The following is a 17344-nucleotide window of genomic DNA, read 5'->3' as shown; positions in this document are numbered from 1 at the left end:
AAAATGACCTGGAAGACAAGATTTGGATTTAGAATTCTTGAAGTTCCTTGTTAGAATTAGGTGGTGGATGGGGAGCTCACTCCTGCTCCTGATATGTGGTTGGCCCCCTTCTCTTTTGGCTTTTGGCTCTGATTTGCATTTGAGAGGCCTCAAGCACATGCAAGTGGACAATCCTGCCTGCACATACAAACTACATCAATATGCATTAGTAAAAAGCGGCCTTTCAGCCACCTTTCAAGTGTAGGGATGAACATTGAGTCATTTATTTTTGGTAGGATGGATTGCAGGAAGAGGCTGGCATATGCCCTGGAAGTAGGCATGGGCTGCTTAAACAGAGAGGTGGGGTAGTGGATACCCTAAGCATGTCAGGAAAGGTAGCTGTGGGCTCTGGGTGGCCATATTACCTTGGTCCCAGGGACTCTTCCAAAGCATGAGGATCAGGAGTGGGGCAGCTCTTGTTTTGGTCTATGGATGGTACTGGTTTGGGAAAGAGTGACTGTTTTGTTGTAGAGGTGACAATTGTAAACAAGACATTGTTACACACAGTTACACACGTGTCCTAGATTTTAAGAGAAGCAAATTTCAGAAAGTTAGATTAATGATACGTATGATTTTAAGGGATTGTATATGAGCATGAGAGAAACTTGATGAATTAAAAATGAAGAAAGAAGATGGATGGCTAGCTGGGCCTTAGCTTTACTACTTTTTCTTTCACCAGAATCTAGGGTAGTGACTGATATATTTAAGTCTTTATAAATGATCATTTAACAATAACATCAGTGGACCCAAATCTCAGTGTTTCTGTGTAGGGAGCACAAATTTGAAAAGAACATGGATCAAAGATGGGAGGAGGGAGATATTATGATAAATAAAAGAGAGTGGCTGAAACTAGGAAAAGACTGTGGGGAAGGCTGATGCACATCTCATTTGCGTTACGTTGGAAGGAATGCTGAAGGAAACAAAAAGGGACTTCCAAAGTTATAGACTGAGAGAAAGAGAACTAAAAAGGATAAGGAAGTGATATGTTCTCTGCATGAGTCTGGTGATGTGAGATTAACAGATGGAGTGCCTGGGTGGCTCAGTTGGTTAAGCATCTGACTTAGGCTCAGGTCATGATCTTGTGTTTCGTGAGTTCGAGCCCTGCATGGGCCTCTGTGCTGACAGCTCAGAGCCAGGAGCTGCTTCAGATTGTGTCTCCCTCTCTCTCTGCTCCTCCCCCACTTGTGTTCTGTCTGTCTGTCTCATTCAAAAATAAAATAAAACATTAAAAAACTTTTATAAAAAAAGATAACAGATAATACACATAAACTATGATGTCACATTGGCAAAGTAGAACAAGCAATAGCACTGGGGAATTGAATTAAGTGGAAAAAGCAGGTGTGTTAGAATTTGTATTAAAATGTAAATACTCATATGCTGGTATTACATATGATATCTCTGGAACTGTTTGAGAAAACGGACCTAACAGTTGCCTGAGAAATTAGGTGGCTGGAGGACAGGGATGGGAGAGAGACTTGTTTGTAACCATATATGTTTTTGAACCTTGTATTAATAAAATTTTTAATTAATAAAAAAAGTTGAAACCCTAGATGATGAAAATAAAAGTTTAAATTAGTTGAATTGGGGCGCCTAGGTGGCTCAATTGGTTAAGCGTCTGACTTCAGCTCAGGTCATGATCTTGTGGTCTGTGAGTTCAAGCCCCATGTTGGGCTCTGTGTTAACAGCTCAGAGCCTGGAGCCTGCTTTGGATTCTGTGTCTCCCTCTCTCTCTGCCCCTCCCCTGCTCACACTCTGTCTCTGTATCTCAAAATAATAAATAAAATTGTTTCAAATTAGTTGAATTATATATATTCTGAAAAAGTATATCCCTTAATTCTAAAATGATCTGCTAATGTGATCACAGAACTTGGGAGTCATTAAGAAATAATAGACCTGTCAGAAAGCAGTAGATGGCAAAATATCCTTATTTTCAAAAGAGATAAAAAGCCTCTAAAATTAGACTGGACATCTAGGCACCAAACTGTAGGAAAACTGAAGAATTAAAATGTAAATAAATGGCAGTAATTAGTAGCATTCAGCATGGATTCTCCAAGAGTGAGTAATGTCAAACTAGATTTTTAAAATTGAATTATTTTTTTCATGTTTATTAATTTTTGAGAGAGGGAGAGTGTGGGGGGTGGGCAGAAGGAGAGGGAGACAGAGGATCTGGAGAGGGTTCTGCACTGTCAATAGTGAGCCTGGTGCAGGGCTTAGACTCACAAGCCATGAGATCATGACCTGAGCCAAAGTCAGACACTTAACTGAGTCATCCAGTCACCCTTAAATTGAATTCTTAAATAGGAAAGTAAAGGTGTCTTTATTTTAATAAAGCATTAAAAAAATCTTCATATATTTTGTTGACAAGATGAAAAAGTGGATTATTTCACACAGAAGTGATTAATGATTGGTTGACAAAATTCTATCTACAGTGTTTTTTACTTGATTGTCATATGTGGAAAGAGATTTCTAGTGGTATCAAAATCATTTTCCATGCCTGGCTCTCACTTGTTCATTGATTTAATTGGAGACTATAGTCATATTCAATTAATGGAATAAATAGAAATCTGGGAGGAAGTATTAACATGTTGGATAGTCTAATAATCAATTTTTGACTGGTGAGAGCAAAAGTCCAGATTCTGCAGGATGAAATGTTAGGAGGACAAAATAAAACTCTGCATTTAGGGGCAAGTAAAAATTAATTGTCCAAATATATGATGGGGAGACTAGGGTTTGCAGTAATCTTGTGAAAAGTAATTGAACAGTTTAGCTGAAAAGTGAGTACAAAATGAGATTAATTAGATAAGTATGATGACTCTGTTATGGAATTTAATAATCTTAAAGGAGAATAAGCTGTTACCTTACAAACTGTTATAGAGTTTATTTTTAAAAATTGAATATTTGGTGTTAGAGCCTTTTCTGTAGGAACCATATTATAGATGATTAGATTTCCAAGCTATCCCATAAGAACATGTTAATTTATGTAGAAGGATTACAGCTTTACTAAGAGGAGCCTGAGCTTCAGAATTTGGAGATAGGAGGTCATGTGTTAAAGTAGGGGAGAAGTATGTGGAAACTTTTCTTTTTAATGTTTATGAAGGAATGGCCACCCCAAGGCAAATTTTGTAAATGGGTCGTTTTCCACTGACCTCCCTCTGCATCTCTCTGATCTAAAATTCCTCTTATGTCAGGATATGACTGGAGTACAATGTGGTGTGTGTTACAGTAGTGACACATATGGGTATTAGATGGAGAGGAATGAGCTAGTTCATATTAATGTGTGCTTGAATATGTGCACTCCATGACCTCTGAGTTAGCTGCATTTAGAAATGAAATGCTTGTTAAACTAAATGAATTTAGAATTGATATAAGTTCCATTTCAAGCAGGGAATAAAATGGAATAAAGGGAATTGAGGCATGTGGATAAGACAGTGTGGGGAGAAGGGAAGGGTCCACATATGGGTGCATTTGCTCTACCTTAAGGACCCTCCCTGGAGACATCTATTACTGCTGTCATGTTGTTTTCCTCCCTTTGATTCTGAAAACTGGGAGTTTCATCTAGTCTTTTTGTCTACAAACCTTTACCTTTCCACTTTATAAAACAGTCTCTTTTGGAGAGAAGTAAAAAAGTGGCAGATTTCAATTCAACAGAAGGAAGAACTTTTTAAAAGTAATCACCAGAATCTAAGTATAGTGAATGTCTCAGAGTTTCTGTTCATCTAAGTTCAGTACATTGTTGAAATGAAGGATGTTGTAGGAGTTATTCTTGAATTGTTTGGGAAGTACTCTCTAACTTTTAAGATTTTATGGATTATAAAATGCAAATGCCTCAGATTATAATGCCCACCACCTGGTAGGATTTTTCTTTTGATTCACATTGTGGTATTGCTCTAAGAAGTTGGTAACAATTTGTCAGACTTTGACCTTGCTTTGACTTCATTTGCAAAGTTCTGCAGTTTTCTGCCTATTATTGCCCTGATCTCCAATCAATCAGGATTATTGAACAGGACAGATACAAAAGATCAAAAAGATTTTTATAAGAAACAGCATTTATTCAAAGAAGAATAATTATAGGTAGCTAAGGTTCTTCAAGGACTTGTTGGTTTATTATTCTATAATTTTGCCATGAAAAAATGAACTTCTCAACAACTTTCTTTAATTAATGTGTATTAAAGACATAATCACAGTTTTAGAAGATACTTTGGATGAATTAGGTTTGTCTTTTATCTCTTTGCTGAAGCATTCTTTTAGCAGGATTATATATGATATGGATAATTTTTATTCTTAATTTTTTATTTTCCTTGCTCCAATTTCTGATGCTCAATGTAGCTTTGAAAATCAGTTGTGAAATCTGTAGTGAAAGGATATGTGAAAGTCCACTTAGATCTTATTTGAGTTCACAACACTCCTTTACTTTTTGTCCCTGATATAAAAGAACAAAGCAATGCCATTTATCTTGAATTGTTTTATATGTGGGATAGTACCTGTCACGAGAGGGGTAATAAATGAACTCTTTTGTGAGCACTCATTTGATGGAACCCTATGGTTATGGAGACTGAAGGACATATTTTATTGCCTATGTATTGGTTCTGGGCCATGCAGAAAGGTCACCATAGGAATATCCTATTTGCCAATTTAGATTTGCCTCTGTTAGAGGGAATCAGAATGATAGGTGGAATGATGGGAAAAAACCAAACCCCAAACCAAAACCAAGACAAACCAAAACAAAACATTTCAGTCCTAGAAATGCATTTGAAATAAACCATTTGACAATAGTGATGGAGCCTTTATTGAAACATGATTTCTGTATTTCAGATAATAGCTGAGAAAAGAGATTGTGTTTCTACTTTTAGAAAGGAAATAAAACCAGTGGAAAGGAGAGAGAAACACGATAGTAAAGGCCTAAATCACATAAAGGTCTATATGTGGGTTTTAGATAAAATTCTCAACTTTTATAGTACAGTTGATCCTTGAACAATGCAAGGATTCAGGGCACTGACACTCTGTGTCCCTGCACAGCTGAATATCAGTGTATAACTTTTTTTTTTAAATGAGGGTATTTAAAAAAAAAAGTAATGTTTATTTATTTTTGAGACAGAGAGAGACAGAGCATGAATGGGGGAGGGTCAGAGAGAGAGGGAGACACAGAATCGGAAGCAGGCTCCAGGCTCTGAGCTGTCAGCACAAAGCCCGATGTGGGGTTCGAACTCACAGACTGTGAGATCATGACCTGAGCCAAAGTTGGAAGCTCAATGGACTGAGTCACCCAGGTGCCCCGAATGAGGGTATTTTTTTTTTTAAAAATTTAAGTTTATCTATTTTGAGAGAGAAAGAGAGTGAGAGTACAGGAAGGGCACAGAGAGAGGGAGAGAAATAATCCCAAGCAGGCTCTGCACTGTCAGCGTGCAGCCCAACGTGGGGCTTGAACTCACATACCATAAGATCATGACCTGAGCTGAAACCAAAAGTCAGATGTTTAACTGACTGAGCCACCCAGGCACCCTCAGCATATAACTTTGTCCCCAAATAGCCTACTGTTGATGGGAAGTCTTACCAATAACATACACAGTCAATTAACACATGTTTGTATTATATGTATATATATAACATATTCTGTTCTTACAATAAAGTAAGCCAGAGAAAAGATGTTACTAAGAAAATTATAAGGAAGAGAAAATACTTTTATAGTGCTGTACTGAAAAAAATCCACATATAAGTGAACCTACATAGTTCAAACCTGTTTTTCAAGGGCCAGCTGTAGTCTTTTGTAGATGAATAGTAATGTTTTATATAGCTGCTTGAAAACATGGGTAGACTAACTCTAGGACACTCAAGACATAAATTGTTTTCCCACTTCAAATTGCTTATAATTTCCTGATGACTAGAAAATGTTTCGGTACTATACACAAAGTGATTAGTATGTATTAGTGTTTTTAGCAGTATGGTCAATGTTGGATAATGTAATTTGTACTTAAATGCTTTTGGAATTATTAGATTTGTCATAATTGGTTCCTTTGAGACTTCCAGCCTAATTGTCTTTGTTTTTAACATCAAACTTTGTTGAAGACATGTAAAAGAATTATAAGAATTAGAAGTATATTTGATTATAAGCAGAGTTGAAATTCATTATCTTGACTATGTACAAATTTCTATGTTAAGTCATTGGGGACAACTGTTGGTATTATTTTCAAGAATACTTTAAATATCCATTTTTATAGTAATAGAATCATGGAGTGTAATCATGTAGCATAGCATCTGAAGTGCAGTAATTCTTCTAGCTTTTATAGTATTTGCTTCTATTAAAAATTATGTTATTAATCTAAGAATTAGAGTTAATCAAGGCAAGAGTTAATGAAGATGATTTTTTAGTTATAGGATGGTTTCGTGTGTATGTGTCTGCATGTGTATCGGGTGTACAGTGTGGAATGGCCTTGGTGAAGCACTGATCTTTTTTAAATTTAAATTTTAGTTAACATACAGTGCAGTATTGGTTTCAGGAGTAGAATTCAGTGATCACCACGTACATCATGTACCCAGTGTTTATGACAATATCCAAAACACCCACCCACATACAAACACCCACTTACATTTACCCAACACTCATCACAGTACCCACCCACAACACCCAATGCTCATCACAAGTGCCCTCCTTAATACCTATCACCCATTTAGCCCATCTCCTACCTACCTTCTTCCATCAAGCCTCAGTTTGTTCTCTGTTGTTAAGAGCCTCTTGTGGTTTGTTTCCCTCTCTCCTCTTTTCCCCTCCTCCTTCCCATATGTTCATCTGTTTTGTTTCTTAAATTACACATGAGTGGAATCATATGGTATTTATCTTTCTCTAACTTATTTCATTTAGCATAATACATTCTAGCTCCATCCATGTTGTTGCAAATGGCAAGATTTCATTCTTTTTGACAGCTGAGTAATATTCTATTTTATATACATATATCTATGTATATATAATGGCATATATCATAACATATTCAAATTAACAAATTGTCCATAAATACTATTATGCAAATCACTAAGCCCACAAATTAGTATTAACTTGTTCACAGTCAAGTATTTACTGAAGGTCCACAGAAATAAACAGTAAGAAATGTACGTGTGTGTGTGTGTGTGTGTGTGTGTGTATACACAGTCTGAAATATATATACATACATACTACTTCTTCTTTATCCATTCATCAGTTGGTAGACATATGGGTTCTCTCCATAGTTTGGCCATTGCTGATAAGAAGCACTGATCTTTTCACCTACATATACACATGGAGATCATGATTATCTTTGGAATAAATACAATAACACATTTATGGATCTAGGGGAAGGATCCAGTAGAGTGGGAGAGATTGATGAGCAAGGAGATGCTGATTTTATGGAGGTAAGCCAATGGGAGTTGTAAAGGTCTAGGAGGAGAATGGGAATAGACTATCAGGGGAAGCAGTTGGGGGGACATGGGCCCTACCCTGGGGGTTGGAGGCAAGGGTGTTGGAAAAAGAACATTCCTCTCTCCTAAAATCACTGAGATTTAAAGGAGTGTTGAAATGATTGATTCTGGATAAGAAAGACACCATGAAAATGTGTACTTGTTCCTTCCTCCCTCCCCCTTTCCTTCCCTCCCTTCCTTCCTCCATCACTCCCTCCTTCCCATTTGCCTCTCTCCTTTTCTCCCTTCCTCCATCCTTCTTTCCCTCCTTCCTTGCATCCTTCTTTCCTTCCTTCCCTCAGTTATCTGTACTTCCATTATCCAATCATAAAGCTCATTTGTCAATTAAAAAGAAAACAATTATCTACCCTTATATCTAAAATCATAAACTAAACTAAATGTATAGTAGTCCCCTTTTATTCATGGGGAATATGTTCCAAGACCCCCAGTGGATGCCTGAAATCCTAGATGGTACCAAACTCTGTGTATACTATGTTTTTTTTTACTATATATATGTACTTGTGATGAAGTTTAGGCACAGTAAGAGATTAATAACAATAATAAAATAGAAAAATTATGACAATATAGTATAATAAAAGTTATGCGATATAGTTTATCTCTTTTCCTCAAAATATCTTATTGTGCTCAGTCTTCATCTTCTTGTGAGATGGTAAATTAGCCTATTTGATGAGATGAAGTGAGTTAAATGACCTAGGCATTGTGACGCAGTGTTAGGCTTCTATTCATTTTCTGGTGATATGTCAGAAGGAGGATCATCTGTTTCTGGACTGGACCATGATTGACTGTGGGTAACTGAAGCCACAAAAAGTAAAACTGTAGATAAGGGGGGAGTACTATTGTACTTCTTAATTATTTTTGTTTTAGCTTCCTTGAGTGCCATAGGGAATATCTGGATATTTTCTGGGGGCAGAATCTAATATTTTCTTAGCCTGCAAATACAGGAAACTATAGAAGAAAATGGGTAAGAGCCAAGTGGGAAGGTTTTTGAGCTGATAGTAACACATGTTTCTGTGGACTATAATTTTTTTTTGAGACTAAGTTACATACAGGTGATACATGTTTCTTACTGTTTATTTCTGTGGACCTTCAGTAAATACTTGACTGTGAATAAGTTGATACCAATTTGTAAGCTTAATGATTTGGGTAATAGTCTTTATAGCCAATTTGTTGACTTGAATATGTTATGATACATGCCATTTATGGTCTTCTGATATATATGTGTGTTCTTATGCAAAAATCTCACTGATTTCTGAGATTAATGTCAATGCCTTAAAGATGGCTTATAATTTTTTTCTTATTTTGTCTTGCCCAAGTATCAATCTCTTCTCTCTTTATGTATAACCATGCCAATTTAAATTAGTTTATTTTCTGTATAGGAAAGTAAATTGCCCCCAACTTTCTTTTCCAATCAAACCCTCAAACAGTTCCCCAAATAGAGATGTGTCATATGTCTTCCAAAGTTCTATTTGCCTCCTCATCTGAGTCATCATTAGCAAGAACAAGCAAAATATGAGTGCTGGCTGCCTCAGTGCTATGATTTCATGGAAGTCAAAGCACTTGCATGCTGTAAAATATGTCTCACCATTTGGCCATTCTTTTTTCCTTAAGACTCCTGGTCAAATGTAAACTCACCCTGGGTTATTATTTTAGTCATGAACATATACTAACATAGATTGATTCATTGGAAGATCTAATTCTAGACCACATGGCCTCCGAGAACAGATGGGGAATATCTCATTTCTCTGTTGGTGAACTTGGCACCCTGGTCATCTGAGAGCTATGGCCGATATCAGGAAGAGGTGCTGAATACAGATCTCATGTACTCTATGGTTTTCATTAGTGCTTCCCCTTTAGAAAGTATTTTTCTTTATTAATAAGTGTCTTTTTTTGCTTTTGTGCACAGGCAGCATGTCAGCTGAAACACCAGTCACACTGAATATTGATCCTCAGGATCTGCAGGTCCAAACATTCACTGTAGAGAAACTACTGGAACCTCTCATAATCCAGGTATTAAGACCATGGGAATAAAAATGTGTAACTGAAGAAGATCTAAAAACATGGGAAAAGTAGATCATGAACCAAGAAAAGAGTTGATTTTCATAGAATGAGTATGTCATCTCAAATTGTCCTTTAAAGTGCTGTTAAAATAAAAAAAAATTATATATTTAGTAATAATAAGAAATTTATGAAAGTTACCCCCTCCAGATTCTCTTTTAAAAGCAACAGCCATAACAATATGTATATACAGCTTTCAAAGTATCTTTATATAAATACTCTTGTTTTATAGTCATGAAAACTGAGTGAGGTAGGCAGCATGTTAAAACCATCTTTATTATATAGATGAGGAAGTTGGGCCTAGAGACTTTCAATGACTTGTCCCAAGGCACATAGTGGCTCACTTGTCAAGTAGGAAATTATTTTTAAAATACCAAAATGTATGTATTTGTACCAAAAAGCAACTATTTAAGAAATTCTGTGATAAAGTCTTTCATAAAGTCAATAATCCTTTCATAATATACATCATGATTCTCTGACTTATTATGTAAGTCCAGATTTTATTTATTGGAGCTCTTAAAGCAGAACTTGAAAAAACTTATACAATGCTATAGACTTAAATTTTTGTCCTTAACCCAAAATTTGTGAGGGAACTTCTCTTTAGGGTTATCACACATTATACCTTCTAAGACAAATTATCTCTTTTTCTTTTTTATTCAAGTATAATTCATATACAGTATTTTATTAGTTTCAGGTATACAATATGATTCAACAATTCTGTACATTTCTCAGTACTCATCATGATAAGTTTACTCCTAATTTTATTCATCTATTTTACCCATTCCCCTATGTCCCCTCTGGCAAACACCAGTTCTCTGAATTCAAGTGCCTATTTTTTTTTGTTGTTGTTGTTGCTGTTGTTTTTCTTTTCTTTTCTTTTCTTTCTTTCTTTCTTTCTTTCTTTCTTTCTTTCTTTCTTTCTTTCTTTTTGTTCATTTGTTTCTTAAATTTCACATATACATGAAATCATATGGTATTTTCTTTTTTTTTTCTTGACGTATATCACTTAGCATTATACCCTCTAGGTCCATTCATGTTGTTGCAAAATGGCAAGATTTCATTCTTTTTTAGATGACTAATATTCCAGTGTGTATATAACACATCTTTATCCATTCATCCATTGATGGACACTTGGGCTGTTTCCATAATTTGGCTATTGCAGATAATGCTGCAGTAAACATAGGAGTGCGTATATATATTTTTGAATTACTGTTCTTATATTTTCTGTGTAAATACCCAGTAGTGGAATTACTATATTATATGGTGACCCTATTTTTAATTTTTTGAGGAGCCTCCAAACTGTTTTCCACAGTGGTTGCTGCAGTTTTTGTTCCCACCAACAATGCATGAGGGTCCCTTTTTCTTTATGTTCTCTCCAATACTTGTTTTATGTGTTTTTGATTTTAGCCATTCTGACAGGTGTAGGGTGATATCTCATTGCAGTTTTAATTTGCATTTCCCTGATGATGAGTGATGTTGAGGATCTTTTCAAGTGTCTGTTATCTATATGTCTTCTTTGGAAAAATGTCTCTTCAGGTCCTCTACTCATTTTATAATTGGATTCTTGCTTTTTTTTTGGTGTGTGTTGGGTTATAGAAGTTCTTTATATATTTTAAATGTTTATTTATTTATTTTGTGGGGGGAATCGTGTGTGTCCATGAGTGGGAGAGGGGCAGAGAGAGAGGGAGAGAGAAAATCCCAAGCAGGCTCCGTGCTGTCAGTGCAGAGCCCAGCAAAAGGATCGGTCTCACGAACTGTGGGATCATCACCTGAGCTGACAGCAAGAGTTGGACACTTAACCGACTGAGCCACCCAGGCGCTGCTCTTTATGCATTTTAGATAGTAACCCTTTATTGGATATATAATTTGCAAATATCTTCTCCAGTTCACTAGGTTGCCTTTTTGTTTTGTGGACGTTTTCCTTTGCTGTGCAAAAGCTTTTTATTTTGGTATAGTCCCAACAGTTTAATTTTGCTTTTGTTTCCTTTGCATAGGAGACATATCTAGAAAATATTTCTACAGACAGTGTAAAAGAAATTACTACCTGTGGTGTTTTTGTTTTTTTGTTTTGTTTTGTTTTGTTTTTTAGGAATTTTAAGGTTTTAGGCTTTACATTTAGGTCTTTCATCCATTTTGAGTTTATTTTTGTGTGTGGTGTAAGAAAGTGGTTTATTTTCATTCTTTTGTAGGTAGCTGTCAAGTTTTCTCAGAACCATTTGTTGAAGAGACTGTCTTTTCCCTATTGTTGACCATGAATAAGTTTGGGTTTATTACTGGACTCTACTCTGTTCAATTGATCTAGGTGTCTGTTTTTGTGCCAGAACCATACTGTTTTGACTACTGCAGCTTTGTAGTGTGTCTTGAAATCTGGGATTGTGATACCTTTAGTTTTGTTCTTTTTCAAGATTTCTTGGGCTTTGGGGTCTTTTGTGGTTCTATACAAATTTTAGGATTATTCTACTTCTGTGAAACATGTTGGGTTTTGATAGCCATTACATTAAGTCTGAACATTATTTTAGGTAGTATTGGCATTTTAACAATATTGAATCATTCAGTCCATGAGCATGGAATATCTTTCCATTTGTTTGGGTCATCTTGAATTTCTTTCATCAGTGTTTTCTAATTTTTGGAGTAGTGGTCTTTCACCTCCTTGTTTAAGTTCATTCCTAAGTATTTTTTTCTTTTTTGGTGTAATTGTAAATGGGATTGTTAAATCATCCCTTTTTTAGGGCTTTGAAGCACTCAAAGGTTACTTGAGTGAGAAACTGCATTGATTTTACCTCTGATACTTTATTTATTATTTGAAGAGAGAGAGAGAGGGAGAGAGACAGAGTGAGCAGGGGAGAGGCAGAGAGAGAGAGGGAGAGAGAATCCCAAGTGGGCTCCATGCTGTCAGCATAGAGCTGGACGTGGGGCTTGATCTCACAAACTGTGACATCATGACCTGAGTCAAAAACATGAGCCTGATGCTTAAATGCCTGAGCCACTCAGGCACCCCACCTCTGATACTTTAAAAATGTTCTGCTTTTCTTCTTTGTGGGATAGATGGTGAGGAGGGGAGTAACTCAGAATAGACTGCATGATTTTACTTAGCACACCCATAGAAGATATCTGCTACTGGAAACACAAAACATATGCTTTACTGATGAAAACTTAATCATGAACGTTGGCATTCTTAACAGCACTGATACCTGGTGTGAAATTGATACTTGATGACTATGTAGACTTCATTAGAATCCCTATTTTAGCCACCTACTGAATTCTCTCATGTTAAAAAGAAACAAAAAAGCTTATTTATTGTTTTTCTGGTAAAGTTCACTGAAAAAAGTAGAAAAGCAAAACAAAATAAATCAAAACCAAAACCAAAAATATGAGAATAAAAATCACTCAATTATTACAACCAAGAGGTAAACAATGTTTTGCTGTATTTACTTGCAATATACTAAAATTATGGATTTTTATTATTCTTAGAGTTTTATAACATTAAAGAACATATATGTTATATATAATTTATATCTCATATATATGAAGAATATATGTAAACAAGGTGGAAATAATACTGTATATGTAAGGTTTTATTTCACTTTCCTATTTAAAGTGATATTTTGATAATTTCCCCATTCTTTGTAAGCATGATTTCATAAAATTGTGGTTTAATTATATTGCTGCACCATAGTTTTCTTTAAGTTTATTTATTTATTTTGAGAGAGAGTGCTAGAGCATGAGCTGGGGAGGGGAAGAAAAAGGGAGAGAGTGAGTTCCAAGTGGGCCTCGCACTTCCAGTGTGGAGCCTGATGTGGAGCTTGAACTCATGAACTGTGAGATTGTGACCTGAGTCAAGATCAAGAGTCAGACACTCAACTGACTGAGCCACCCAGGCACCCCTGCACCATAGTTTTTTAAAGCAGCCTCACTTTCTTACACCACTCACAAAAATAAACTCAAAATGGATAAAGGACCTGAATGTGAGACCATCAAACCCATCAAAACCCTAGAGGAGAAAGCTTGGAAAAAACCTCCCTGACTCAGCCGCAGCAATTTCTTACTTGACACATCTCCAAAGACAAGGGAATTAAAAGCAGAAATGAACTATTGGGACCTCATGAAGATAAAAAGCTTCTGCACTGCAAAAGAAACAATCAACAAAACTAAAAGGCAACCAATGGAATGGGAAAAGATATTTGCAAATGACATATCAAACAAAGGGCTAGTATCCAAAATCTATAAAGGACTCAGCCAAACTCCACACCTGAAAAACAAACAATCCAGTGAAGAAATGGGCAGAAGACATGAATAAACACTTCTCTAAAGAAGACATCCAGATGGCCAACAGGCACATGAAAAGATACTCAATGTCACTCCTCATCAGGGAAATACAAATCAAAACCACACTCAGATATCACCTCACGCCAGTCAGAGTGGCCAAAATGAACAAATCAGGAGACTATAGATGCTGGAGAGGATGTGGAGAAACGGGAACCCTCTTGCACTGTTGGTGGGAATGCAAACTGGTGCAGCCACACTGGAAAACAGTGTGGAGGTTCCTCAAAAAATTAAAAATAGATCTACCGTGTGACCCAGGCAATAGCCTTGCTAGGAGTTTACCCAAGGGATACAGGAGTACTGATGCATAGGGGCACTTGTACCCCAATGTTTATAGCAGCACTTTCAACAATAGCCAAATTATGGGAGGAGCCTAAATGTCCATCAACTGATGAATGGATAAAGAAATTGTGGTTTATATACACAATGGAGTACTACGTGGCAATGAGAAAAGAATGAAATATGGCCCTTTGTAGCAACGTGGATGGAACTGGAGAGTGTTATGCTAAGTGAAATAAGTCATACAGAGAAAGACAGATACCATGTTTTCACTCTTATGTGGATACTGAGAAACTTAACAGGAGACCATGGGGGAAGGGAAGGAAAAAAAAAAAGGGAGGGAGCGAAACCATAAGAGACTCTTAAAAACTGAGAACAAACTGAGGGCTGATGGGGGGTGGGAGGGAGGGGAAAGTGGGTGATGGTCATTGAGGAGGGCACCTGTTGGAATGAGCACTGGGTATTGTATGGAAACCAATTTGACAATAAATTTCATAAAAAAAAATAAAGCAGCCTCCCATTTTGGGACATTCAGGTGGTTTTTGCTTTTTTACTGTTATGAATAATGTTGTGTTGAACATCTTTGTATATAAATTTTTGTCATCAGTTCAAATTGTCTCCCTAGGATTAGTTACTAAATGTAAAAGTGAGCAAGTAATGAGAATTGTTATGGTTTTTGAAAGTTATAAAATGAGTTCTCACAAGTCATTTAAGATTTTGTTCCTCTGCAATTACTAGATGTGAATAGGGTAATGGCCTTCATTTAGTGATAAAGGCTAGTGCAGTAATGCAACCACATAACCTTTATTTGTCCTGTAAGAGTAGAACATTAGAGTTGGTCACTTAAGACTTGCTAGTCACAAAGGCTGCTGACATATTGTTTATGAATAGAGATAGTATCATTATGAAGAAACTACTTTTTATGTTCTAACTGAAACCAATAAATAGTTTGGTTTAGTCAAGTACATTGATAAGGCAGTCAATAGGGAATATTTTAAATAAATTCACATTGAAGAGTATGCTGTTCACAGTTTATGTGTATTTCCTGGCATGTTTAAAAACTATTATAATAATCTATAAACACTTGATGAGTCCATGTAGAAAATTAAAAGGGTAAAATGACCTGTAATAAGTGTATTTGATTGGAAAGAAATTTAACTCTTTTAAAAAGTGTGGTCATGCTTATTACTTCACAGGGGTTTAAATATGGTGCTTGGATTCATACTTCTTCATGATCTACAAGTAAATGTGTCAGGGAAAGAATAATTAGTATTTATTGTATGCTAGATAGTTCTCAGTTATATGTAAGTGTAGTTGCTAATTTTATGGTCCTTAAGATTGTTGTGAATGTTTTTGAACAAGTTTCTTGATTTCTTAAAGGCAGTTGGTATACTAGTTCACTAATATCCCAGTTAGAAAAAAGTTTCTAGATCTTAGCAAGATTCAAATCAAAGTATTAATAATTTATAGAATATTTACTATGTTTAGAAATTATCTCATAAAGGAGAATTCTAGTGCAGCAAATGATTTGGACATACTCTTGATTTTCATTTTAATGGAATTATTCTTATCAAAAACCAGCGCATTTCTAACTCAAAGAATTATTAATATAACCGACCTTTTGTTGATGCACAGAGTTCTTGTATCTGTCACTTTGATCATGTATTACCTATCAATACAAGTAAAAATTTTCCTTAAATTGTATTTTAGGTGCATTTTTCTAGAATAGCATCATACTGAATATCTCATTGCATTTTTTTTCTATTTTTTCTATTTTATTTTATTATTTTATTTATTTTTATTATTTTATATTTTTAAAATTTACATCCAAGTTAGCATATAGTGCAATAATGATTTCAGGACTAGATTCCAGTGATTCATCCACTACATATAATACCAGTGCTCATCCCAACAAGTGTCTTTCTTAATGCCCCTTGCCCATTTAGCCCATCCACCCCCAAAACCCTCTGGCAACCCTGTTTGTTCTCTGTATTTAAGAGTCTCTTATGTTTTGTCCCCCTCCCTGTTTTTATATTATTTTTGCTTCCCTTCACCTTATCGTCATCTGGTTTGTATCTTAAATTCCACATATGAGTGAAGTCATATGGTATTTGTCTTTCTCTAATTTTGCTTAGCATAAACACTGTAGTTCCATCTATGTTGTTGCAAATGACAAGATTTCATTATTTTTGATTGCTGATAAATGGATGTAGATATCTATAGATATTTATATATAGATATATCTATATTGATATAGATATCTATATTTATCTATAATATATATATTTATATATATCACATCTTCTTTATCCATTCATCTGTTGATGGATATTTGGGCTCTTTCCCTACTTGGGCTATTGATAGTGCTGCTATAACCACTGGGGTGCATTGTGCCCCTTCAAAACAGCACACCTGGCATCCTTTGGATAAATACCTAGTAGTGCAATTGCTGGGTGATAGGGTAGTTCTATTTTTAATTTTTTGAGGAACCTCCGTACTGTTTTCCAGAGTGGCTGCACCAGTTTGCATTCCCACCAGCAGTGAAAAAGGGTTCTTCTTTCTCCGCATCCTTGCCAACATCTGTCGTTGCCTGAGTTGTTAATTTTAGCCATTTTAACAGGTGTGAGGTGATATCTCATTGTGGTTTTTATTTGTATTTCCCTGATGATGAGTGATGTTGAGCATTTTTTTTCATGTGTCTGTTAGCCATCTAGATGTCTTCTTTGGAGAAGTGTCTATTCATGTCTTTTGCCCATTTCTTCATTGCATTATTTGTTTTTTGGGTGTTGAGTTTGATAAGTTCCTTATAGATTTTGGATACTAGCCCTTTGTCTGATATGCCATTTGCAAATATCTTCTTTCATTCCATTGATTGCCTTTTAGTTTTGCTGATTATTTCTCTCGTTGTCCAGAAGCTTTTTATCTTGATGAGGTCCCAGTAGTTTGTTTTTGCCTTTATTTCCCTTGCCTCCGGAGACACGTTAAGTAAGAAGTTGCTGTGGCTAAGGTCAGAGAGGGTTTTGCCTGCTTTCTCCTTGAGGGTTTTGATGGCTTCCTGCCTTACATTTAGATCTTTAATCCATTTGAGTTTATTTTTGTGTATGGAGTTTATTTTTGTGTATGGTGTAAGAAAGTGGTCCAGGCTCATTTTTCTGCATGTTGCTGTCCAGTTTTCCCATTTGCTGAAGAGACTGTCTTTATT

At 35.8% G+C, this 17344-nt stretch overlaps 1 protein-coding gene across 2 annotated transcripts in view; it reads left to right on the top strand.

The window, feature by feature from the left end:
* CTNNA3 (catenin alpha 3) overlaps window positions 1-17344 on the top strand; it is a 1717381-nt gene that overhangs the window by 31111 nt on the left and 1668926 nt on the right. For both annotated transcript variants that reach the window (XM_049646151.1, XM_049646149.1), the window contains exon 2: window positions 9389-9492. In XM_049646151.1, the coding sequence (XP_049502108.1) occupies window positions 9394-9492 (99 nt within the window). In that variant the 5' untranslated portion in view covers window positions 9389-9393. The remainder of the gene's footprint in view (window positions 1-9388; window positions 9493-17344) is intronic.

This window comes from Panthera uncia, chromosome D2 (assembly GCF_023721935.1).
Source record: "Panthera uncia isolate 11264 chromosome D2, Puncia_PCG_1.0, whole genome shotgun sequence".
Lineage (NCBI taxonomy): Eukaryota > Metazoa > Chordata > Mammalia > Carnivora > Felidae > Panthera > Panthera uncia.
This window is presented reverse-complemented; position numbering and strand designations above follow the sequence as displayed.